Source organism: Acomys russatus, chromosome 31 (assembly GCF_903995435.1).
Source record: "Acomys russatus chromosome 31, mAcoRus1.1, whole genome shotgun sequence".
NCBI classification, from domain to species: domain Eukaryota; kingdom Metazoa; phylum Chordata; class Mammalia; order Rodentia; family Muridae; genus Acomys; species Acomys russatus.
Window position 1 is genome coordinate 36,411,721 of NC_067167.1, and position 25,853 is coordinate 36,437,573.

The 25,853-nt window shown below is 41.7% G+C and overlaps 1 protein-coding gene across 1 annotated transcript in view; it reads left to right on the forward strand.

The window, feature by feature from the left end:
- The window catches only part of Ptprr (protein tyrosine phosphatase receptor type R), a 225,366-nt gene that overhangs the window by 110,490 nt on the left and 89,023 nt on the right, over positions 1-25,853 (forward strand). Inside the window, exons 3-5 of the mRNA XM_051172962.1 lie at positions 12,156-12,269; positions 15,360-15,515; positions 21,905-22,015. Coding sequence (XP_051028919.1) covers positions 12,156-12,269; positions 15,360-15,515; positions 21,905-22,015 — 381 coding nt within the window. The remainder of the gene's footprint in view (positions 1-12,155; positions 12,270-15,359; positions 15,516-21,904; positions 22,016-25,853) is intronic.

Here is a 25,853-nt window from a genome sequence, read left to right on the forward strand (position 1 = left end):
TGGCATTTAACTTGTAGTGGCAGAAAAGAAGCAGGATGAACATAAATATAATTCAATGCCTATAAAGGATCCCTGTGCACTGTTCATTTAGGGCTGAATTTGATGGAGAATAAAGGGAAGCAGAGGTTAGGAAGTCAGAGACCCTTCTTAAAGCCTGACATTCTGACCTCAAATATAAAACAAACAACTTTCATTTGGAAAATTAAATAAGCTGAACATTGTGTTTTTCTTTTCTCTGATTGCCTGATTGACTTTTGGCTAAAAGTCCTCAACAGGTGTAGAAATCTGTCAACATAAACAACCGCCAATGCACTCAGGCCACTTCCTGCCCTGATAACTGTTAATTGTCCTAGTAAATAAACTTTAAGTCACTACATTTCTCTTTGTTCTGAATATGCAGATAAGTAGCCCAATAAATAAATTGTTTTCAGCATTAGTATACAAAAATTCACATTGTAAGGCTAAGTTTACTGTAGACTTTTCACAGACCAGTTATTCCTGTTTTTCTATCTAAATTTTTCTGTGTTCCTCATGATTTCGTAAGTTATTCTCATAACAAAGAATGCGCTTATAACCCCCATTTGATAGGCGAGTTGAGGATTTAACAGAGATATTCCACCCTAGTTTGAACCCAAGTCTTTCTCATGATCTTGAGCTCATAGCTATAATTTGTTGATGCAGAAAACTTATTCGGTATTTTCCCACTTACCTTCATCTTCTAAACATGCAAACATAATGATTTTGTTAAATTATCTTTATAGCCAATGAAAACTGGGCAGAAGCTTCTAAGCGTGTGAACACAGAAGTCAATAGACTCTTGAATGCTGTCCTTGGCCCAAGTCTTTCCTTTAACAAACAAGGACTATAAATATGTCTTCTCACTCACTGCTAACTGGTGCCTCCATCACAAATCGTGTTGACTAAGTAGCAGAGGCGGAGGGGTGCTGCTTACTGCGTTGCTGCCTATGGCTTGCTCAGCCTGCTTTCTTATACCACCATCAAGGGTGCCACCCCTCACAGTAGGCTAGGCCCTCCGACAACTAGCATTAATCAATAAGATGCTTTACAGGCTTGAGCATAGGTCAGTTGAAGTTCCTCTTCCCACATGACTCTAGTTTGTGTCATGTTGACCAAAAACACAAAAACAAACAACAACAACAACAAAAAACTGACCAGGACATATACCTAATTGAAAATGCACTAATATATCAAAATGTATTAAATGCCTATCTAGTATCAGAAATATATGCAATTTGTGCATAAAGTGCTCATATGGCTCCCAGTGGCTCAAAAAGCACATTTGAGAATCATTGCCTGAAACTCACAATTATTTCCTAATGAAGAAATCCTGTAGCCTTTCTGTGGTCCATGTTTTTCCTCACAAATGCTTGTGATGTGATGACAAACCCCTTTTGGAATCTCTACCCCTGACTCCCGTTTCCCTATACTCTCTGATTTCCTTCAGGCTTTTTACCTCAGTTTACTCCTGTGCTGAACTCAATGCCAGCTGACAAGAACACTGTTTACAGGGCCTCTTGGGGTTTGGTTTGGATTGGCCTTTTCTTTTGGAGCAGTGAGAAGTGATGCGAGTCTATCATGTACTGCTCACATTTCCGTAGTCCGAGAGATGACATCTCTATCCCCCCCACTCTCTAACAGACAGGGGATGTGGGCTTATGAGATCAAAACACCCATATTCTTTCTAATAGAATGCTAGAGACATGGCTGAGGGGTATGATGAGGGTATTCTTCTGTGACTCTATCTTCTTAGAAAGATGCACTCAGCTGTCACAAGTGGCTCTGGAAATAGCCTTTAAAATGTGCTGGCATTAAAGACGTGCACCACCACGCCTGGCAGGTGTATTTATTTTTATCTTATTTTATTGTTATATTTTAGATGCCTATTTACTTTCTAATGAGAGAGAGACAGACAGACAGACAGAGAGAAAGACAGAGAGAGACACAGACAGAGAGAAAGAGGGGGGAGAGAGAGGATTTGGGGTGGGAAGGATCTGGGAGGAGGGGAGGGAGGAGGAAACATAATCAGAAAATATTATATGAAAAAATCATTTTTCAATTTAAATATAGAAAAGAGGATTAACTCTGGGGCCTTTTTGTTTAGTTCTTAAATATATAATAGTCAAAGTATCAGGACAACATTATAAGTAAAATAAATTATTCAAAATCAATGCTGCATATTTCCCAGAGCAGAGCCCTGGTTTCCATCACCCTGCCTAACCCTACCATGTAAGTCACACTCTTCCACCTAGTGACAGCACAGTGTTGAGTATGACTTCCTAACCCTACCATGTAAGTCACACTCTTCCACCTAGTGACAGCACAGTGTTGAGTATGACTTCCTAACCCTACCATGTAAGTCACACTCTTCCACCTAGTGACAGCACAGTGTTGAGTTTGACTTCCTAACCCTACCATGTAAGTCACACTCTTCCACCTAGTGACAGCACAGTGTTGAGTATGGTAGTTCATATCATCGCACAAAGATGTCTTTAGTACCTACTATGTGCGAGGTCACAGGGGAAATGGCAGAGAATCAGAAAGACAAGTTCCCACACACTAGAGCTCTATGGAGAGATTAAAATTAGCAAACAAGGTATGTCAGTTAGTGACAAATACCATCAGGAAATACAACAATGTGGCAGAGACCGGCCATGTTGGAAATGAGGAGGTGAAATCTAAACAGAGGGAGGAAAGACCAGAAGGAGTCACCATACACTAAGGTTGGAAAACTCTATAAGCAGCCAGCAAGTTAAAGTCAAGCCCATTTGGTCCAAATGATCATAGCTGGCTGAGGGTCTACCTGTAAGGACAGAGTGACTTGAACAGGGAATATTAGAAGATCAGAGTTAACAGGTGGCAGATAAGGTAGGGCCCCGGAGACCACACAATGAATGTAATTCTAACTATGATAAGCAGCCTCTAGAAGATTTTGAGAGAGGAAAAGAAGCTAAACCCTTTGAGAGAGGAAGTATTTTAGAACATGCGGAAAAGACAATGAAGCCTTAAAGGGAAGTTCACATGCACCATTCCCTGTTTAGACAGTTGAAAGAACCCATACCCCATGTAGAAGCCAAGGCCCTCCTACCCTTGAAGTGTCGTTCAGTGGGCCACTGATGAGGTTGCTACTCTCCAGTGGATGACCCCACAGCATGCACATGTGGGCAGCAGGAAGTGGACTTAGTGAGTGATTAAGTTGGGAGAGGGGCATGTTGGAGACATATGACAGGAGTTGGAGGGGAGATATTGGGGACAGATGTGACGGTGCTTCATCATGTGCAATATGAGATTCTCAATAATAAATAAAAATGATAAAAGCTTAAAAGTTAATAAAAGCACATTAGATACATTGAAAATACATTAGAAACCAAAGGGGTGGAAAGGACAGAGAAAGCAGGATGGGAAAAAATGTCAACTGAATAGAAGTGTGCAGGTGTCTAGCAAGGAGAACATAGAAAATAGTGGCTAGAAAGAAATATAATATATAATGGCTCAATTGGTATCTGAAGGGGAGGCTAAAATATTTAGAAGCAGATCATTTAAATGTAGCATACAAAATAATATTTTAAAAATAAAACTTAGAGTCTATACATTTCAAAGGCATTCTGTGCTATAGGAACTACCAGACAGAGAAAACACTATGGGGAAGTTTTTCTTCACTTCAGAGATAATCCTCTGAGATTACAGGCAGAAAAGGCAAGTTATCTGCAAGAAAGCTAGCCTCAGGTCAGGATTTTCTTTTTTTTTTTTTTAACAGTAACGTTCATTGCCAGAAGGCATTCAGATAATAGCAACAGGTTTCAAAGGCAAAAAAAATAAAATAAAATAAAAGTAGAGATTGAATCAAGAATCTAATATCCAGCCAAGAAGTCATTTGTTATTAAAAGCATCATAAGCATGTTCTTAAAGACATAATGCCTCCAAAAACACACTGCTCCTGAGCCTCACTTGAAAATGACATATACTGAAACCCAACTGATCAAGACACACATCCGAATGAAGAGCCCTGGAACCGTGGTGTCCTTCTATGAAAGGAGCTGAGACTCCAAGGAGAGGGAATCTCACGTTGCCAGCTACGCACACATGATTGACACCATGGGGAAAGAGAGTAGCACGGTCACATACTTCAGGCATGGCTACAGTGTATACAGTATAATGTATTGCTAGATAGGCTTGTGAGGTTAAGACACTCAACTTTAGTTAACTGAAGAGTTCTGACTGCTCATTTAAAAATTGAGAGATCCTTTAAGTATTTTGTCTATAATTGCCAAATTGTATCAAATTCTTGATTGGACTAGCAATATATATCTGTGTGTATACATATATATTTTTACAGTGTTCATTTGAAAAATTAATTAGATGATCCCAATAAGAAGGTTCAATGGGTAAGGCCACTTGCTACCAAGCCTGACGACTTGAGTTGAATTCCCTGAAACACATAAATGGTAAAAAGAAAGGACCAATTCCTGCTAAGTTTTCTTCTGACCTCCACACTCTTACGTGGCATGATTGGGTGCGCACACACACACACACACACACGCACACACACACACATCACACACACCACACACACACACGCACACACGCACACATCACACACAAGACAATGATAAACGTTAAAATATTGAAAAAATAATTAAAGATCATGGAAGACTGGCAACCCACTGGCTCTCTACTCAAATAGTCCAGATAGCCATGATGGGACTCTAAACCAAGATGATTAAAACATAGATGAAGATAAAATGTGTTGGTCGTCTAGGGGGGGCTAACAAAGGAGAACAGAGAGAAGTGATTAGGAGTTACCAACAATAGGCAGTAGAGTAAGCATTACCAACAATAGGCAGTAGAGTAGGCATTACCAATTTACAGTAGAGTAGGCATTACCAACAATAGACAGTAGAGTAGGCATTACCAATTTACAGTAGAGTAGGCATTACCAACAATGGGCAGTAGAGTAAGCATTACCAACAATAGGCAGTAGAGTAGGCATTACCAATTTACAGTAGAGTAGGCATTACCAACTTGCTGTCATAATGCTGAAGAATAAGAAAGAAGTCAACATGGCTACCAAATGTAATACTTCACTGTATAAAACATGGAGAGAGAAGAAAAGTCCATTGTGTGTAGGGAGAGGAAAAAGTGGTTGAGTTTGGTAATGTTGAATTACAAGGGCAGGTGGGACGTCTATGCAGAAAGAAGTGCAACTGAGAAGCATAGAAATATTGACTATAGCCAGGCAGTGGTGGCTCACGCCTTTAATCCCAGCACTCGGGAGGCAGAGGCAGGTGGATTGTTGTGAGTTCGAGGCCAGCCTGGTCTACAAAGTGAGTCCAAGACAGCCAAGGCTACACAGAGAAACCCTGTCTTGAAAAAAACAAAAACCACAACAAAAGAAATACTGACTATAGTAACAAGTATGTAAACAGTAGCAAATGACAGAGTGATGAGACAGGACTGGCTGTTGATACAAAATGCTTCAAATGAGTTGAAGTTTTATGCTCAGTTCAAATACACCACAGAAAAACTGTTCTGGGAATCATTGGACAACACAAACCCTAACCAAAGATAGGAGTTTCTTGATCAAAAATAGAGTTAACTCCAGGCAGGAATAGGGACACATTAGGATTAAGAAGAGATGCTCCACAAAGTAGTGTTCTTGGTTGCTATTGAAGGGATTTTAGGGATCTCTCCTAGGGGGAAAGATAGCCCTCTGACCTTCTTTTGCCTAACTGAGCTGCTAGATATGGTCGTGACAGGTGATGTTGCCTGGGAATATTATGCAAGGACTAACTGCCCTTCTCCCAGGAAAAAAAAAATCAACCATCCTTTAAAATAAACAGCCAAGAGCCATTCACAGTCAGTTGACTCCACATGCAGCACTGTAGTCACTTCTGTCAATGCAGATGTCACTAACGCCCATGGCCTTGAGTAGTTCAGTGGGCAGTCTGGTGACCAGACAAGAAGAGGACACGAAGAGAGCCAAGGTCTCCCCGTGTACCGGGCTGATCTAAAACTCACTATATTACCAAGGTTGACCTCAAACTCAGTCATTTTTCTCTTAGCCTCCCAGGTGTTGGGGCGACAGGTGTGTGCTGCTACCCCTGGTTCCAAAGGAAATCTTCTTACGGAGTGCTGTTTGGAGGATGAAGAGACAGCTCGGGGGATGCAGTGTTTGCTGTGCAGGTGTGAGGATCTGAGCTCACACAGCCAGCACCCATATGAAAAAGCTAGGCATGAATAGCACTTGTCTAGAACTCCAGAAATGAGGGAGAAACAGATCTCGGGGTCACTGGCCAGCCCATCTAGTCAAAACAGACTTCCGGGTTCAGTGAGACACCTTCTCTCAGAAAATCAGACGGATAAGTGATTGATCAAGACATCCAGAAAACAACTTCTGGATGAACCCACATAGGTGAGCACACCTGAAAACTTGTGTACATATACGTCTCACACACACACACACATACACGCGCGCGCGCCAATGCTCTTTCTTTTATGGGGTTGTACATTAATGGAAAGTTGACTCCATAATCTCTGAATAAGAGGTTCCCAATAAACGTAGGAATTGGAATCTTTCTATGTTTTCGTTTCATTTAAGTCTTTATGTTCATGTGGTTACAATTATCACTATAAGTACACAGGTTTCCTCATGTAGTATGTCAGCTTCCGTTACTATAACATATACTATAGATAATCAATTTTTGCAAGTTTCAGTCCATTGTGAACCGACGTGCTCACTAGAGGCCTGTGGCAAGTGGTGTATTTTATGGACAGGGCATAGAACAATGAATTATTCAACACATGGTGGAGACAGTGTGCAAAGAAAGGGAAAGGTGCTAGGCTAGTGCTTGGGTACTTCTTCCAAGGGTACCCACCCCAGCTGCGCTCTGACTCCGTCCCACTAAGGAACAGACCCCATAACCTGAGGACCAAGTCTTTGTGTCATTAGTATGTGGCCTTTGAAGGGGACACTTCAGATCCACACTCACGCACATGGTCACTGCTAGAAAGACTGGGTGCTGTTAAATGCCTTAATACACCCATTTAGAAGCTCTGTTTCTCCTTGAAATGGAAATCTTTAATCATAAAAACGATCAAGTGGGCTTAGAATACCTTATGCTATTTTATGGTAACTTTAAAGCTAAGCTATAGCCTCATTATAGCCTGGAAGTTTCTGTTTTATCTCAGTAGAGGCTGCATGCAACAGCATGTGGGGTGGGGGCTTTATGCTTCCATCACCTACTCACAAAGATGCAAGAGGCAAATATCCAATAACTACGGGAAGTCCCGCTCCTACTCTGTTCAAAATAAAATTGTCAATAGATTAAGAATACTTTCTATTTTGCAAATTTGCACTCACATTCTTTCTGGCACGTATTAGGACCGTGTGTGTGTGTGTGTGTGTGTGTGTGTGTGTGTGTGTGTGTGTGTGTGCGCGCACGCGCGCGCGCTATATTTAATAATATATCTGTTTAATATATGTTTTAGCATCACTTATTTTGTAGGGCAATAGTCTGAAGTTCATGCACGCTCTGTGGAATCAAGCCAAGCTTTCCCCTGTCAAGCAGAGATCCAAGGCAAATTATTCAAATGTTTGCTTCGGTGAGCCAGAGGATTCCAATTTCCACGGATTACCTCTGTGCATTTGTTCACTTTAGCTGGGTCATTCAAATCTCTGGTACAAAAGCACAGCTTTTACCATCTTACAAAGTTGTCTTGTTGAGTGATTTTAATCTCGAGTTCCTATTTCACTTCCCATTTGAGACCTTAATACTGTTTCCACAGTTACAAGCCTCTGCTAATCACGGCCCTGGGAATTGAGCTCTCAAGGGTTTACACAACCCCCTCATCTCTCGGTTCCCAGGGCTGCTTGCAACCCCAAATCCTGCCTTCAGGGACCAGAGACTGTGCCTGCCTACTCCGCCTGCCTGACAAACACTGTGGGCAAGCCAGACCTCAGCGGCTCCTCACCAGTGTTTCAGGGATGCCAGCTGAGAGGCAGAAGTACAACAGCCCAGCTGTGATATGGTCCCTGAAACCTAGCAACAGCTTCCATATGCCGGCAGTGTAGACGGTGGCAGTGCAGAAGGCGGTGTGCACGTGGCCGACTTTAGGAGCGAAGAAAGTCTCTGTTGTAAAGCTCTTTGAAGGACTGGGTTTTAGTAAGTAGATAAAGGAATTGTGCTTAAGACTATAAACTAACTACAAACTGAAAACTATCACTGTTATCTAAATTCTGCAGGTCCTTGAAGATTTATCTCAAGTTTAACTTTCTATATTAAATTGTTATTTGCATACGGGAAACAGCTTTAAGCTATAGAAAAGCACAACAAATGAGATACAAACACTTATGCATCCTTAGATGATTTCTAAATATTTCATTTCTTAAAATTATGTGTGCATGTGTATATCTGTGTGAGGATACATGCACAAGAGTGAGGTGCACACTGAGGCCAGAGAGTATGTCTAGTCCTCTGAATGTCGAGTTATAGGTGACTGTAAAGTGCCTGGTTTGGGTGCTAGGAGGCAAGCTTGGGTCTTCTGCAAAGCAGTATTAGCTCTTAACTGTTGAGCCATCTCTCTCCTTTTTTTTTTTCTTTTTTTTATCATTTAATTAATTTATTCAGATTATATCTCAATTGTTATCCCAATCCTTGTATCCTCCTGTTCCTCCTTCCCTCCCGCTTTCACCCTATTCCCCTCCTCTAGGTCTGTGACCGAGGGGGACCTCCTCCCCAACTATATGGTCACAGCCTATCAAGTCTCTTCTCGGTAGCCTGCTATCCTTCCTCTGAGTGCCACCAGGCCTCCCCCACCAAGGGGAAGTGGTCAAATATGGGGCACCAGAGTTCATGTCAGAGTCAGTCCCTGCTCTCCACACAACTGTGGAGAATGTCCTGTCCATTGGATAGATCAGGGTAGGGGTTCAATGTTTACTATTGTATTGTCCTTGCTTGATGGAGTAGTTCGAGCAGGACCCCTCTGGGCTCAGATCCGCCCATCATGATGTTCTTCTTGTAAGTTTCTAGGACCCTCTGGATCCTTCTATTTCCTCATTCTCCCATACTTCTCTCACCTAGAGTCCCAATAGGACGAGCCATCTCTCATCTCTCTTTTATGCTATAAAGAACTGCTTTCTGAAAGAAGAGAACTGCATTCTATTAAGACAGAAGACACAAACTGCAAGTCCACAACACAAACTGTTGTGACAAGTGGGGAGTGAATCCTCAAGGGAAAATCCCTTTTCAACTTGTGTCTGTGTTCCTCTCTTTTCGGCTTGCCCAGGTTTTGGCATTACCTTTGCCTAGAATGAGATCAAGATTGCACAGCATCTTTAAATAGACATGGCCTATGAACGGCCCCATCTGGCCATCCACGGAAAGCTCCTCTCATGGGTGAACACCCAGGACTCAGCCGAGCCTACAGCCTGTATTGACCGAAAGCCTGAGAAACATGCAAAAACTGTCGAGGTTCTTAGTTAATTCCCTGGCTAAAATCTGGCATTTTTTTTTCCCTAAGAAGTCTGACTTTGTCCTTATTTGGAGTTTAATTTTGTCTCCTCGAGATTCTTTTGTTGGCGTTTGAACCCCCTAGGAAAAGGAATGCGGGTTTATTTATAAGTAGGGTCATGCATTCTCCACCATTGAGTGGAGAGTGGGGACTGACTTTCACACAAATTCTGGTGTCCCATATTTGACCACATCCCCTTGATTGGGAGGCCTGGTGGCACTCAGAGGAAGGATAGCAGGCTACCAAGAAGAGACTTGATACCCTATGAGCATATACAGGGGGAGGGGGCCCCCCGCAGTCACAGTCATAGGGGAGGGGAGTAAGGAAAAAGCAGGAGGGAGGGAGGAATGGGAAAATACAAGGGATGGGAAAACAATTGAGATGTAATATGAATAAATTAATAAAATATATTTAATAAAGAAAAAATGTAGGGTCATGACAAGTGCAATTCATTAAAGTCATACTAGAATGGGAAGGCTTCCTGATTCAGTGTGTTCAGCCTTTATAGAAGGAGGAAATGGGGACATAGCTACACAGAGGGAAGGAGACACGGAAGACAACCATGTGATGCCACAAGCAAAGACTAGAGTGGCAGGGCAGGGAGTACCACAAAGTGCCTGGAACAAAACAATCAACAAGATATATGGTTCATTGTCCTCTGGAGGTGCATGAGGGGACGTGACTCCAGCGACACTCAGGTTGAAGCACTTATTTCTACAGCCCCAGGACCACACAGTTCTATCATTTTACCCAGGTAAAATGAACATAAATGAAGAAATAGTTTTGAACGTGTTGCCGATGGTGTGGATACAGCTTGTCAGCCCGTTTCTGATGAAACTGTTCTTGTCCCGTCCCCGGAAGCAGGTGGATGCCTGTTGTCAGGGTGTCGGGCAGAATCTCTCAGCATCTCTCCCATGCTTTGGTTCTCAGTTTGCTCACCTCCATAACAAGATAGAGTGGACCACCCTTGTGAAGGCACTGAAATACCCCAAGGTTGAAATGCAGTCTAAAAACCTAGGTGAGCCCACCGTTTTGGTTGGGAGCCATTGCACCTGTCTTATGTTCGCAAACTGTTGATGCTGCTTCCTGTCACCTTAAACATTTGGCCATTTCCAATCATTTATCTTCCACAAAGTTTGCATCCGGGTAACGTGTTATTCCCTAACAGGTCTGCAAGTTCTCTTCCTAAAGTAAGCTGGGAGAGCCCCAGCGTGAGAGCCCTGACACTACTATAGATTAGAGAGCTGAAGCAGTCTCAGAGAGCCCCAGCGTGAGAGCCCTGACACTACTATAGATTAGAGAGCTGAAGCAGTCTCTCTCTATCAGACAAGTGAGAAGAGCCGTCCAGCAGTCATTCACAGCCCACTCAGGACAAAATTGTGAACTCAGCCATAAAGAATACATAAAGTAGCCCAGCCAGCAGGGCGTGGTTGCGCATGCCTGTAATCCCAGCACTCTCTGTGAGCTCGAGGCCATCCTGCTCTACAAAGTGAGTCCAGGACAGCCAGAGCTACACAGAGAAACCCTGTCTCAATGAAAAGAAAAGAAAAGAAAAGAAAAAGGGAATACACAAAATGCCTAAGATTTAGATTCCCTTTCTTACAAGTGTCTATCTTGAGTCACTCTGAGGCAGGTTTTAAGATATATTCTCCCTCTCTCTCTCTCTCTCTCTCTCCTCTTCCTCCTCTCTCTCCTCCGCTCCTCCTCCCGCCTCTCCTCTCTCCTCTCTCTCTCCTCCGCTCTCTCACCTCCTCTCCTCTCCTCTCTCTCTCTCTCTCTCTCACTCTCACTTTTGTGTAGGTGCCCATGAAAGCCAGAAAAGAATGTGGGGACCCTTGGAGCTGGACTTAGAGTTATAGAGTTATAGGCAGTTGTGAGCTGCTGATATGGGCCCTGGGAATTGAACTCAGGTCCTCTGGGAAGGCAGGAAATGCTTTTATCTGCTGTGCCGACTGTGCGATCTCTCAATCCACATTTGAAAGCACAGTAAACTACATGCCTAGGCTGTATTACTGCTATCACAATTTTATTTGCGATTCTGGAACATTTTACTGTTTAGACTTGTTAGGACTGTTTTTCCAAGTGCTGAATGAGCGTTGTTTACCTTAGAAGGAGTCATTAGTAGCACTGGCGTCTCTACCAGAGGAAGTAAACACTGCACCTCGTTTGTTTGCCTGGCATTTGCGAGACATATCATTGTATGGAGAAACAGCCAGCTCAAGCCTATGGAACTTACTCAGCATCCTTCTCCAAGACTGTGTGTGGACATGAATTAAATATCTCCTTCAGCTTAGAGAGCTGAAATGGGCATGGCTGCAGATACCAAACAGAGAGCAAAGTAGATTAAGCCTCATTGCAATGGAATTCTTTTTAAAATGATCATTTTTCATGTGTTTTAAAATAACTAGACAAATTGCTTTATTATGTAATGTGCCATCTATTAACTAATACCAAAAATTTCACATAAGATGTCTATGATGGTACATGTATCAAAATTAGCATCCGGAGTGCGAACTCACAAACAGCCCCAAACTGTCGTGACCAGTTACTAGTGATGAACCGGCTATCAGAAGCTCAATATTCACTTCAGTTTGTTTTGTTTTGTTTTTTTAACCTTTGTTTTCCAGACACTGCAAATGGATACAAACAAGCTGAACATAACATTGCTTCGGATCTTCCGCCAAGGAGTAGCCGCAGCCTTGGGACTCTTACCCCAGCAAGTGCACATCAACCGTCTCGTTGTAAGATGATATCTTTCATGCTCTCGGAACCCAAGCTGATTTTTCATCATCAAAGTGCTGTGGTTGATAAGCCAAATCCGCCATATTACCTGTTTTTGTAAATACCTTTCTATTGAAGCAAGCCAAACCCACTTGTTCACGTGTGCTTACCCTAACAGTGGCAGAGCTAAGTTGTTAGAGCAGACTGACCCGTGCAGCCTAAGGAGTTTACCTTCTGGCCCTTTATAGAATGCAGCTTATCCACCTCGTCAGAGTTCAATATTAGCTCCCCTGATAGGCATGAGTAAGGACCTCATTACTTGTCCTAGCAACCTGACACAACTCTGTAAGTATTGTCCAAGAGGGTGGAACCGTTTGTACCAGGCTTAAAGACCCTGTTTACTGATGCCCCTTCAAGTTATCAATGGATGCTGGATGCACAGAACAAAAAATTCTGTGTGGCTGGAAACGAGCTCATCCTTACTCCAGTAGCTCACGTGGAATAAAGCTAAGATTGGCATCTGAGGCAGGCTAAGGAAAACCTAAGGGACCAGGGTATCCACCGCATAGGGTGACTCCAGGCCTATCACCCCAGTTACCCACATTCATTCTGTACCCCACTTTCTCAGTGTCTGGGAACCTGGACACCATGAGCTGCGTGATCTCATTTGCGCTGAAGATCGGTGTAAGCCATGTGGATAAATCGGTCAATTTTAAATCCCATGATTTTTCTTTTTGGTTTTTGAGGCAGGGTTTCTCTGTGTTACCATGGCTGTCCTGGAACTTGCTCTGTAGACCAGGCTGGCCTTGACCTCAGAGATCTGCCTGCCTCTACCTCTGGAGGGCTGGGATTAAAGCTGTGTGCCACCGTGCCTGACAGTTTTTATTTTTCCTTGCAAAAAGCTTGTTGTCTAAGCCTCACATGACAGAGACTTTGAAGGTGGCTCCTGGGTTAGGAGCACTAACTGCTTTTGCAGAAGAGCCAGGTTTGGTTTCCAGCTCCCACATGGCAGCTCATAGCTGCCTGCAGCTCCAGTTCTAGAAGATTCCATGTCACCTTCTGACCTCCACAGGCTGTGACACACATATTTTTGATATACATGCTTACACAGCACATTCACATGTGTGTGCATGCACATGAACATGCATGCACATGCAAATATATGAATACTTAATATATATGATAATTTTAAAAATTATATAAAATACTTAAATAATTAATATATTAAATAATTAAGATATCTCAGGATTTTTCGTAATGCTTTACAATCCTTCTTCATTTATATTGTATGGGGAACCCCAACCAAGGACTAAATAAATGCTTTCATTTCATTAAATTGTATACCTCATTCAAATTAAACTCTCTACTCTCTACTTGTATCTACAGCTATATTCTCAGGTATGGGCAGAATTTGTCTTGAGGGTCAATTTATATTTCTTAGTATTTTTCTGTGAGTAAAAGTTGAGTTGTTTCAACTCACACAGAAACATTTATTCTGGGTCTGCAATTTTTAGAGAGTGAATAACTGTTTCAAAAGTTTTAGTTCAAAAAAGAAAATACAGAATTTGTTAACATCTTTAAGAGTAAAGTTTGTGTCTGAAGAGATGGCTTGGTGGTTAAGAACACTGACTGCTCTTCCAAAGAACCTGGGTTGAATTCCAAAGGACCTGGCACCCACATGGCCACTCACAATTGTCTGTAACTCCAGTTCCAGGGGATCTCACCCCTCACACAGATATACATGCATATAAAATAAATAAATAAGCTAAAATATTTTTTAAGTAAAGGTTGTGCTGGGCATAATGATAGCCACCTATAACCCCTGGTAGTTGGAAGGTAGAGGCAGAGAATTTAGGGTTTGATTTCAGACTTGGCTACATAAGGAGTTCCAAGCTAGCCTTGGATACTTAGGAAGACTTCCTCTCAAAACTATTTCAAAATGAAGTCAGTTATTGCATCCAGGTGTCTAGCTTAGGTGAATAGACACCTTGACTCTGGGCCTAGAGTTATTAAATGCATTACAACCAAGAGGAAATTTTTTGGTTTTGGTTTTTGGTTTTGGCTTTTCGAGATAGTGTTTCTCTGTGTAGCCCTGGCTGCCCTGGACTCACTTTGTAGACCAGGTTGGCCTCGAACTCACAGTGATCTGCCTGCCTCTGCCTCCCAAGTTCTGGGATTAAAGGCGTGCGCCACCATGCCCGGCTGGGGAATGTTTTAAAGTTTGTAAGTTTATTGAGGGAAAGAATGTCAAAGCTCATCTGGCATCTTCCTTGGCCGGCCCCGCCTTCGAATTCACACAGGTGATGAAGAAAGACAAAGCGCAGTGGTGCCTGACAGCTGACACTTACACTGGCTTTCATCTAACTCATTTGACTTTAAAATATGACTCTAAACATAAGTATGTGGGGAGCTTCTGAGAAATATGTTAAGTTGGTCCATAGGTGTAATTCTAGCATTTAGAAGGAAGCTAACACAGGATGCAGAGATCAGAGCCAGCCTGTGTTATATCTGAAGTTAACAATAGCAATATACATATGAATATATAATATATTTCACTAGATAATAATTTATTACCTGTTTCACAGGTACATTATAGATTTTATTATAGTAATATAATATGATATGATATATAATATAATATAATTTATATATTTTATATAATTTATATTATAGATAGTTCTAATATATTATGCTATATTATAATACATAAGTTATATTTTATATTAGATATTATTTATTATATATAAATTATAATATCTAACTAATGGTTAATGCATTATTTATATATTAATATTATGTTGTTACATTAATATGTATTCAATATATGATTGTATAAATATATGTTAAATGTGAAAAGGAAAATAATTTATCTAGCAAAAGACAAAAGTTCACATTCTGGAATTCTAACTAACTAAAATAAGGCCATTTGAAGATTCCAGACTTCAGACTGGTGACAATAATCCGAGGAGAGATTAGCCAATAGTCATCCTTGCCTAGAATGACATCAAAGATCCTAAGAACCCAACTTTACTGTTTGTGACGAACAGGTGAAGGTTTTACCCAACTTCCTTTAACGTCTTTAACATACCCAAACGGTGTGCTCTCACTAGGAAAAGAAGAGACATGTTGAGTTGTTTGTGTCTCCTGTAAACTGGAAGCCAGGAGAGCCGCAGGCCCTGCTGGCTGAGGAAGTGCTGCGTTCGCTTAACGTCGACGTTTTGCATCAGAGTTTACCGCAGTTTGGAATTACAGACATCTCCCCTGAGGTATGGCATTGCATGGAGCAGTTCATTAAAAACAACAACAACAACAACAAATCTGCGCTTGGCGTGAGTTGCTAATGCAACCCATAAGGCTTTGAGGTGAAAGCCCTTAGCTGTGTGTGGATTTTAAAACACAATCTCCCTAAAGGTCAGAATCTGGTGTGCTTCCCAGTTTATGTGTTTTCCTTAAGAAAATTCACTTTTTGTGTTAAAGTTCCATTATTTGACACCTGATTCTTGAAGCCTTTTTTTTTTTTTTTTTTTTTTTAAGTAAACTGTCTACAGGAAATGCCAGTTAGATAGGTGTGTCACTCGACAAAAACATCACTCTGGTCTTTGTTCCTCAACAAGTGAACACGTCCCCATTCCTTTCCTTGTCAAAACCGTCACAAAATACTCACTTGCCCCCACGATTTGCAATTATGTGAAATACTTCTCTCCTATGTGTTTTTGCTTTATGGTGTTTTCTAAACTTGACACTTAAAAAGAGGTTTCTGTGCCATCTCTTCCGTTTTCCTACACAGTGAATAATCTCTCATAATCTCCTACCCCCTCTTTCTCTCCCCCCCCCCCATCAAACTCAAAGTCACTAGAACCACCTGCATCCTAAAAAAAGATGCAACTCAGTTCACAAAGTCATGGAATTTGGCTTTGGAGGAAAAACATGTACACACAGAAAGTAGGGTGCATGGAAATCAAACAATTGCCTCAAAGTGACGACTCAGGGGTGAGATATAGACCAATGCTTGCATGTGTTAGACCCTGGTTTCAACCGCAGAGAGAGAGGGAGGGGGGAGGGAGGAAGGGAGGGAGGGGGAGGAAAAGGGAGAGAGGGAGGAAGAGAGGGAGGAAGGGAGCATGATTGCCTTGATGGGGCACCCTGAAAAACCAGAAGCCAGAACTCAGGAGGCAGAGGCAGGAGAGTCAAAGTCAGCTCCACCTACACAGAGAGCACCTTGCAGGCCAGTCTGGGTTCCTGATTCCAAACAAAGCAAAGAAAACCCTGACTCTCTGTTTATGTCACTCCTCTTTCTAGTAAACCCAGCACTAGACTTTCATTTCAGCGGATGCCACTGGTACTAGAGTTAAAAATTCAGCTGTTTGAATCTTGAGCAGTTTGCTCTGTGAGGACTGTTGCGTTTGTACAGTGTCGCCCACCCCGAGCCTCAGTTTCTTCAGATTCAAAACGCACATAAGTCCTTATCTAATGGACTTGACATACGGGTTTAATTTCTTAAATATATGGGAAAATCCTCAGATTTTGTTTGTAGCAAGTAAATATGATTTGAACACAGATGACTTATAAATTGGGACTACGCAGTCCGTTGATATCCTTAGGAGACTGCCTCTACCACACAAACATGCACCAAAAGCTCCAGATACTCAGATTTCCTGTGTGAAGTTACATCTGCATATACCCGATGAACACACTTCCGTATGCATCAAATCTTCTCTAAATCACTTATATACCTACTTAATATAGTGTAATTAAAATGTGAAGAATTGCTAAAAAAAAAAATATATTGTTTTAGGGAATAGTGGCAAGAAACTGTACAGGTGAATTGAAGATGTATTTTCTTCACCAGTATTTTCTCACCACAGTTGGCTGACCTTGCAGATGCAGAAGCCACGGTGGGGGAACCAACTGTATGTCACTCCTGAACCGAGACAACAGTCACCCCTCTACTTGCACCTCTTCCTGCTGCTTCTAGCTTTGTCCACCGCCGCGCTCCTCTCCTTCCTGCACAGAACTTGCTTCTTTCCTTTGCTATCAGAGTAATCTTCTTCAGTGTACATCTGACTTTATGTTCTTTGGTTTCAAAATACAGTAGAATGCAGTCCAGATTGCTCAATATGGCACATGCTACTCCAGGTGCCGTGATCTGTCACTGCTGAGGGGCTACTCCTTAGTTTATGTTGGAGCGATCCTAAATTTGTTAGGTATCATGACCCTTAATCCCATGCCTCCATGCTTGTAACCTGGTCTTTGTATACACCTTTTAGCCTTCATCAGCCTGGCTAATGGAAAAGGATTCTATCGTCCCTTCCATCATCAGCTCAGGTGCTTGATGCATCATGTCTACGTTGAGCTTAGAGCAAAAACACCATCTGCTATGTTGTCTTCAAGGCTGTCTTTGCACCATAGGCTCCTTGAGGGGACATGCCATGTCATTTTGTCTTTGTCTTCAGGGCTTTTGCTTTGTACAGCAGCACAAAGGAAGCAATAATGAAAAGCTGACTAACACATGGCGTGACATCATGCTAAGTCCTACCCTAAGTTAAGAAAACAAATAAGCAAAGCCAATGAACATGGAGCTGCATTAATCGAATTGTGCTCACAGATAACAAATAGACACAAGCAGGTAGCTTTAGTGTGAGGGCCACAGCAAGAATGTGACAGCTGCTATTCAAGAAGAACTAATTAAAATTTATATTTCTGGTTTAAAATATAGAAATTGCCAGGCAGTGGTGGTGCCATGCCTTTAATCCTAGGACTCGGGAGATGGAGGTGGGTGGATCTGGGTTTGAGACTAGCCTGGTCTACAGAGTAAGTTCCAGGGCAGTCAGGGTAAAGCAGAGAAACCCTGTCTCAAATTAATAGTAATGATAAGGATGATGATGATGATGATGATGATGATAATAAGTTTAAAGTCACAATGTCTGTTTTCATATGAGATTAACATTAAGATAAGCACATGATAAGCCAAGTACTTGGGGCGGGCCGGAACCTCCCAACATGCAACTGGAGTGAAGGAGATGGCTACATGAACCACTCATGAGAAAGTTATTGGTCCACAAGAGATGACAAAGTCTGCCCTAAACTTAAATAACAAGTGTATTTAGTGACCACAATATGCTGTTTTCCCATAAATTTGTTGGAAGCTAAAACTCTAGGATCTGTTTAACCTCCAAGATATTCACGGTGAGAGCTCGTGGAGGGTTCGAATTGGGTGTAAGTGGCCTTTCATCAAGGTGGCCTGGCCTGTCTGAACCGGTGGTCCAGCAACACTAGACGGCCCAGTCCTGAGACACTAATGCTCCCAGGGAGAAAGCCAAGGAAGCCCAGGAAGAACGCATGTGCAGACCCAGTCCTTGCTTCCCATTCGTCCTAAGTGGCATTGCAGAAATGGGGAGGGGCTGTGTAAAGCTCCCATGGCTTTTCTGTGAGCTTCCTGTGTCTCTAGTTTTCACAGCTTATGTCTCAACACTCTCTCACTTTGTAACCCTCAAAATATATCTTACTACGGCAGACTAGCCATTAACAGGCAGGGACGAACACAAGTCCCTGGGCTGTCTCTTACATCCGTTGCCGAATTTCACAATGAAGTCTCAAAGCATCTAATTTATGGTAATTATATTCATGGAAAAGTGAGGTTTTGCTACACTTTCCTTATGTTCCTAGTTTGTTTGTTTGTTTAATTGAAAATGACCAAAAAAACAACAGCAACAACAACAACAAAAGCAAATTAAATTACCAAGTAGAGAATTACTTTTGTTAATCATCTGTTTTTTATCTGAGTTTCCTGAAGGAAAGAAATCTCTCCGCCCCCCTCCCCATCACCAGCCCCTGGGGTGGAGTCTTTAAGACAGGATCTCACTGTGTGACCAGCTGGCCTGAAATTCATGATAGTGGGGGACTCGTGATCATCCTCCTCCTGCCTAGGCCTTCCCAGTGCTGGGACTACACTGTGAGCCACCACAGTATTTCTTTTATGTGGTACCTAGAACACTGTAAAGCACATATTGTTTTATTATTAGATGCCTGTAAAGATAAAAACAAAAACAGCCTCCCACTTGCTCCATAAAACAAATTCCAGAGAAATGAAATTAAACTCACTATTTTAATTTTTATTTGCATTTTCCCAAAATTGTTAGATAATCATTAAAACAGTAAGCTCCATATTTAAAAGTGAGCAGATTACTTGGCGGGGGGGGGCAGACGGAAAAGAATAAAAGAATGGAAGCGTGAAAGGGGTTGCAGGAGATGGTGGAGTGCAAGGCCGAACCAACTGCATGGCGCCAAGTTAGAAAACAGCTAGAGAGGCCATCGTCGTAGGAAAGGAAATGTCTCAAGTTTTAAATAGCACATCATCTTCTTTCACTGCACCTAAGTGAAAGAGCAGAGCAGCGCGGCTATGAAATAAGCCACAAAGATGTTATAGCAGCAGCCGCTTGACCTGGCCTGGGAGTCTGTGATTTACTGAACGCACAGCCCCCGACCAAATCTAAAAGCCACTGGGTTCACTCTATGCAAAGGTTAGATTCGAGATTGTTGTGGATTGCGACCTTTTGATGTGTGGCCTCCTGACTACAAACTTTTCCTTTATTACCCTCCGCTTATCCGGCTGTTTAGATCTCCCAGCAGATACAGCAGTGCTCGGCAGGGGCAGCATGACTCAGGAGGAAATCTATTTACCAAGAACGTGCAGTGACTAAGTTCTGGTTCAAAACAAGAGCCTTTTTAGCTGGGGGTGGAGTACAGGAGGATGCAGGATAATTCTTCTATCATTGTTGCTTCACTTTAAAAAAATAAAATCAAAACAGGTCTGTCTTCCACAGAAAACAACATGTTTTTGCTCTGAGAACCATTGTATTATAGGAAGAAAATGGATCCAACCAACACAGCATCTCTTCCCACCCTCCGAACACCCCTTCTTCAAGTTTTCCATGAGTTTAAGCTCAAATCCTTAAACTTGACAAATGTGTGCTGCTTGCATGAAGGCTTAACTAGCTCGCTTTTATAGCAAACAATGGATGCCATTTACTTGCCTGAAAAAAACAAAAAACAAAACAAAACTTCAACTCCATTCTCAAAATCATTTTCTATTAACTTCTAGCCTGTTTACAGAGAAACTAGAGGAAAAAAAAAAAATGGCCTACCTGTTTTCAAAAAAGCGGAAGAATGTTGTCACAGGAACCCAGTCTTTCCAGCAGCGTACTAAGTTACTAACCGCTTCAGCAGTTATACTTGCAGATGCTCTGTTAATCAAAGCATGTACATAAATTATTTTCTGTATCTATGCATCTGCCTGGAAAAGGCTCACGGTAGTGGGGCATGCACAAGTCTCTTCCCTAATGATTTGTGTCATCATAGTTGAACTCCCAAGTTTCCTCACTCACCTTTCTACTAACATTTGATTGAGAGCAGATATTAAAATTTCCATAAAGTAGTTTCTAATTTGCAAGTGCTAGGTACCCCTTTTAACCTTAAAGAACTGGAAGTGAGCTCAACATTTAGGCACATAGAATATGGGTTTAATTTGAGGCTGTCTTAGTCTTTGGAGCTGTCTGTCCAGGATAAGCAGATACTCTCCCTAAGGACTGTAACATGGTCTTAGCAGTGCGTGGAAACACTTTGCTTGATACAGACTTTATGTGTTTCCTATCCAGATACCACCTAGGTTTTGTCAACTTAAGGTTTCTTTGCCAATAAGTCTACAATGTCATTTAACTTATAAAATATTTCCATATCTAGGCATGGTAGCCCATGCCTATGATCCCAGCACCTAGAGGTTGAGGCAAGAGACTTGCCTTGAGTTCCGGGCCAGACTGAGCTTCAGAGGGAATCAGCCTAAAACAGAAAATGAAAGTTCTGAGGCGTCTATCAGTGTGCTCTTCTGTCTTGAAGGATGAGGAACATGAAACGAAGAGACAGTCACATGCTATCTACACGTCTTCTCCCGCTCCACTCCCAAAGCAAGGAGTGAAAGCAACAAAAATTAAAATAATCCTATGTGTTTATTTTACCATTTCTTACTAAATATTTCTGACTTTGTGGGTGTTCCCTCTTACTTTAATAAAATGTATTATCCTGGCAACTTCTATGTAGGACACGGCATTAGATTTTGACAAAGCGCGTTCCATTTAAGGGGGGAAAGGATATGATAAAAAAAAAAAAGAAAGAAAGAAAACAAAACAGCAATGCTCCGAACCTCTGGGCTTGTTGATTAAACCATCACGAGCTTTCTGTTCGCACCTGTTTCACTTTTGTTTAAAAGTAAGGAGCAGAGCTGGAAAGCGGTGTGGCTGTGGGAGGAGACTCGAGTACAGAGAGCTTTGGAAACAGTTTCTTGGCACAGAGAAGCACAGAGCTCTCTCACCTGAGAACCAGGTAATTTCCAAGAGGGGCAGTGCAGGATGTGGAGGAAGGCAAGAACCCAGGAGCCTGCCCTCCATGCCCAGCCCCTCCCTTACAGGATCTCTTGAACAGAGGATGGGTGGCCCGTCCCTCTGTGCCTGGACAGTTAGAGAAGCAGCTGAGGCCGAGGGGGCGGAGGTGTGTTTGACTACACTGAATGGAATCAGGCTAAAAATATGTTGACAGTCTGATAAGAACGCCAGTTTCCTCAAGCTCTCCTTTAACACCGGGTTTTCTCTTTTGCTTTTGAAAGAAAAATGTTTTACAAGGGCAGCACGAAGCAGACAAAATCTGGAGCAAAGAAGGATTTTACGCTGTCGTCATTTTCCTCAGCATCTTTGTTATTATAGTAACCTGTTTGATGGTAAGTTTGTTTCTTTGTGTGTCTTATCCTTTGTGGACCCCACTGCTTAGTAATGTTAGCTATTTTGCACTTGAATGAATGGTGAAGACTGGAAGCAGAAGTCAGTCTACAGTGGTGTTAGGCTGGGGCAGTTTTTGTGGCAGCTGATAACTGATTGCTGAAAGACAGTGTGTGGACGTGAGGAAGTGTGGATGCTGATCCATACAGGGAGGCTGGAGCTGCACGGAAGTGTTTAGGATCTAGATGAACCCCCATGTGATTTTTTTTTGAGGTCACTGTAGCTCTTAATGTCACTGAAGTCTCAAGTGCACATTTGGGGCTGACTTTATTCCTTCTCTTTTATTATCTTTGTGGGACACAGGAAAATATAATTTTGAAGAAATATGTCTTTAGGGCAAGCTTTCTCCCAAAAGGAAGGGTTCATTTCTTTATTTTAAATAGCCTTAAAAATAAATAAATAAATAAATAAATAAATAAATAGCCTTGAAGGTATCCTAAGAAATATCAGGCATTAATGGAGGCAATTATGGCCTTGAAGATAAGCCACTCACTGCTAGCTCATTTCCAGTTGTAAGAATCATGCATAAGAATAAACATATGCACTACAACTGTTCTGCAGGGCATGATGTGTGACCAACAAAGCATGGTCCTGATTTTATAAAGCAGAATCCAAAATAAACCCAACCCACTAAATTAGGCCAGGCTTCAATATTGAATGAGTTAATAGTTAACTTTCAAATAGAATGATGGGTTTTTTATTATTAATATTATTTTTTCAATTGTGACCTAGCATAACGTTTGAAGTTTACAAATGGGTTTAATATCTGTTTCTGTGTGTTACATTCTTTTTAACTTGCACATTTTAAGAAACACTTCCTGCTTTATTTTACATCCCCTCCCCCCAAAAAAAGACAAAACACTAATGATTCCATCTATAATCAACAGTGTTGCCAAGCATTTTGTTGCATTTTCTTCATTTGTAGCTCTTGCTCTGGTAACAGTGTCGGAAAGCTTGAGACTTGATCTAGAGAGCTGGAGAGGATCACAGGATCTGAACTTCAGGGACACAAATAAGGTCACACAGAGAGTGAAAACAGGCATGTCTCCAAGATCTCAAAATAGAGGAAATGACCAGAACACTCTAAAATTTCCATCTTAACAGATACAAAGATGCCTCCTTTGGATCAGAAATTGAACTTCTAAAAATTTTGACACAATAATCAAAACAATAATTTAAGAACAAAGCTTAAAAGATGTGTTGTATCTTAAGTGGTGGATATTAAGGAAAAGAATTTTAATGAAAAAGATTGAAAGTTTTAAGGAAACTGTATAAGAGGCCTCTGACTACCTGTTTAGAGGGTGTGGTTACTTCTCGTGGCTGATTGCACTTTAAGATATATGTTCTTCCTCAGCATAGGAAATCTCAAATTCTGCTCTCTGACTTGTTTGTCATAATTGTGAACTATTCTCTTTCACAGATGAAAGGGATTGCAGGGTCTGGGAGTGTAGCTCAGTAGGACACTTGCTTAGAGCTTGTCAGCCCCCATGTTCAGTCCCAATCAGTATAGTGAGTTAAAGAGGAAGTAGAGAAGAGTAAGGAGAACAAAAGTGATTGAAAAAAAAAAAAAAAGACCAAGTTTGTTCAGAGGATGAATGAGTAAGATTCAGAAGACAAAGGTGAGAGGGAGGGTGGGGAGCCAGTTCACAGGCAGAAAGAGAACAGGGTTGCTAAGGACAGGTAAGATACGGTTCAGAGTCACTGCCTGTAATGTCTAGGTACCCCCCAAACTGCGTACAACATACATGGGTCTTAGACAAAAAGGCCTAGCGGGTCACGCCCTCAACTCCTTAGATCCAATGCTAACTCCTACTTTTCCAATATAGCAAAGCATCCGTGTAAATGTCACAAACCAAAATAAGTCTGTTCTGGTGCTACTAGAACAAATCAAGTACAGGAATGCTTCAAAAGTATGGATAATGCGGCTGGGCTCCTTGCAGATTCACCCGTTCATTCAAGCAGCGTGTTCACAGGCCACACACTCGTGCAGGTGACCCGCTGTGGGGAGGGAGAGGGCAGGCACATAAAGTCTCAGAAGCTTTAACCATAAAAAGAAACAGGACAAAGATTAACATTTTAAAACTACCAAATAGTGAACCTGTTGTATGACCTCATCTATATGACATCCTGAGAAATACGAAACTATAAAGATATTGGAAGGATCCTTGCTGTCAAATCATGGTGGGTGGAGAGGTTATGGTGTAGAGGATATAGGTTTTTAGGGCAATGAACTTCTGCATTCTGATGACTGCACAGCATTATAAATTCAAGTGTGTAAAATGTACATCACTAAAAGTGACCCCATCTACAATGTGGCAATGAGTCAATAACATCAGTGTATCAATACTAGCTCTTCCAGTGTAACAAATTACTACACCAAGCAGGACATTTATGAAACAAACATATATAAGAACTCAGAGTGCTTTTGACTCAATTTTTCCACAAACATAAAAAAGTCATATCAATTCTTTGGTAAGTATTAAATTGTGATAAGGACCACAAAGAAGACAGTGAGGCAATGAGTGATAAGGCAGAACCATCAGACATTTGGGGAGGTACAAACATGCATGGGATATACATGCCAGACAGAGAAGACAACGGTGGCATGGTATTTGGATAAAACACATTTAGGTTGTTGGGTTGGCGAGGGGAGATGGAAGCAGTGCTCCTGGTATGTAAAAGACAAATCACTGGCTTAGAAACTGACTGGGGTAAAGGGGCATGTGAAGTCTAAGGGCAGGTAGGTGCGTCCAGGGTCCTCATGACAAAGATGATGATGGTGAACTAGAACGGGGGAGAAGTGGGCATGAGCAGGTGTAGAAGACGGAGCTCTGTGTGATGGTAGAGGGAATGGGACTTGCAGGGTCCTGAAGGCCAGAGGAAGGAAAAGACAAGAAGACCCCTGTGTCATCTGGCTTGTTTGCTAAGTGGATGTGGTCCCTCTCCAGACAAGAAGCATGGTAAGGGGTGGGGGATAAAGATGGAGACAAGAGCCCTTGGCCAGTGCACAGGTGACCATTGAATACATGACATACTATGGATTGGTTGATTTCAAACACTACCTTAAATTTTACTGCGTAGGGGTCACTTAAAGGGGAGCAGAAGATCTGACAGTGTTCAGGAAGGGAACGATATTCACGGACAAATAGTAATCTCTCATAGGGTTAAGGCGGAGCTAAATTGTCCTGATACAACTTGCCGCAGCTCACATTTCAAGACATGGCAGATATGATTCTCTAGGATCAAGTCATCTTCCTGAGTCCAAATGCTTCTGATCAATTGCCTTAAACTAATCTTTTGCCAGGATCTCTTAGTATTCACTACACAGTGTATATTCTGTGCTGAAAGGCGCTTAGATGCACTCTCTGCCTCTCAACGTAAATTGCACTGTGCCTGAACACTTTTGTCAACTCCAGGGCAAAGAAAAAAGCTGTAATTTGGAATGTTCCTTGTGGCATTAATTATATTTATGAAGCATCAGGTATAATAATAATTGTTTGTGTCCTGCCTTCTTATGTAAGATTGAAATGAAAATCAGGTGATTTCATTCTGACGTTATGTAGGTAAGTTATTGTACTGAAAGGCCACATGTGCTGTACAGTACATGTACAGTAGCATAAAATTAGGCAAGGTTTTTTTTCAATGTGGCATATTGTTTACTTTCCTTAAGTTACAAAAAAAAAAAAAAAAAAAAAAAGGAATGTATATTGCCAGACACAAAAGTAGACAAGCGTGACATTTTCAATGTGTGACTTATTTAGCGCCTCTCAAATGTGAATG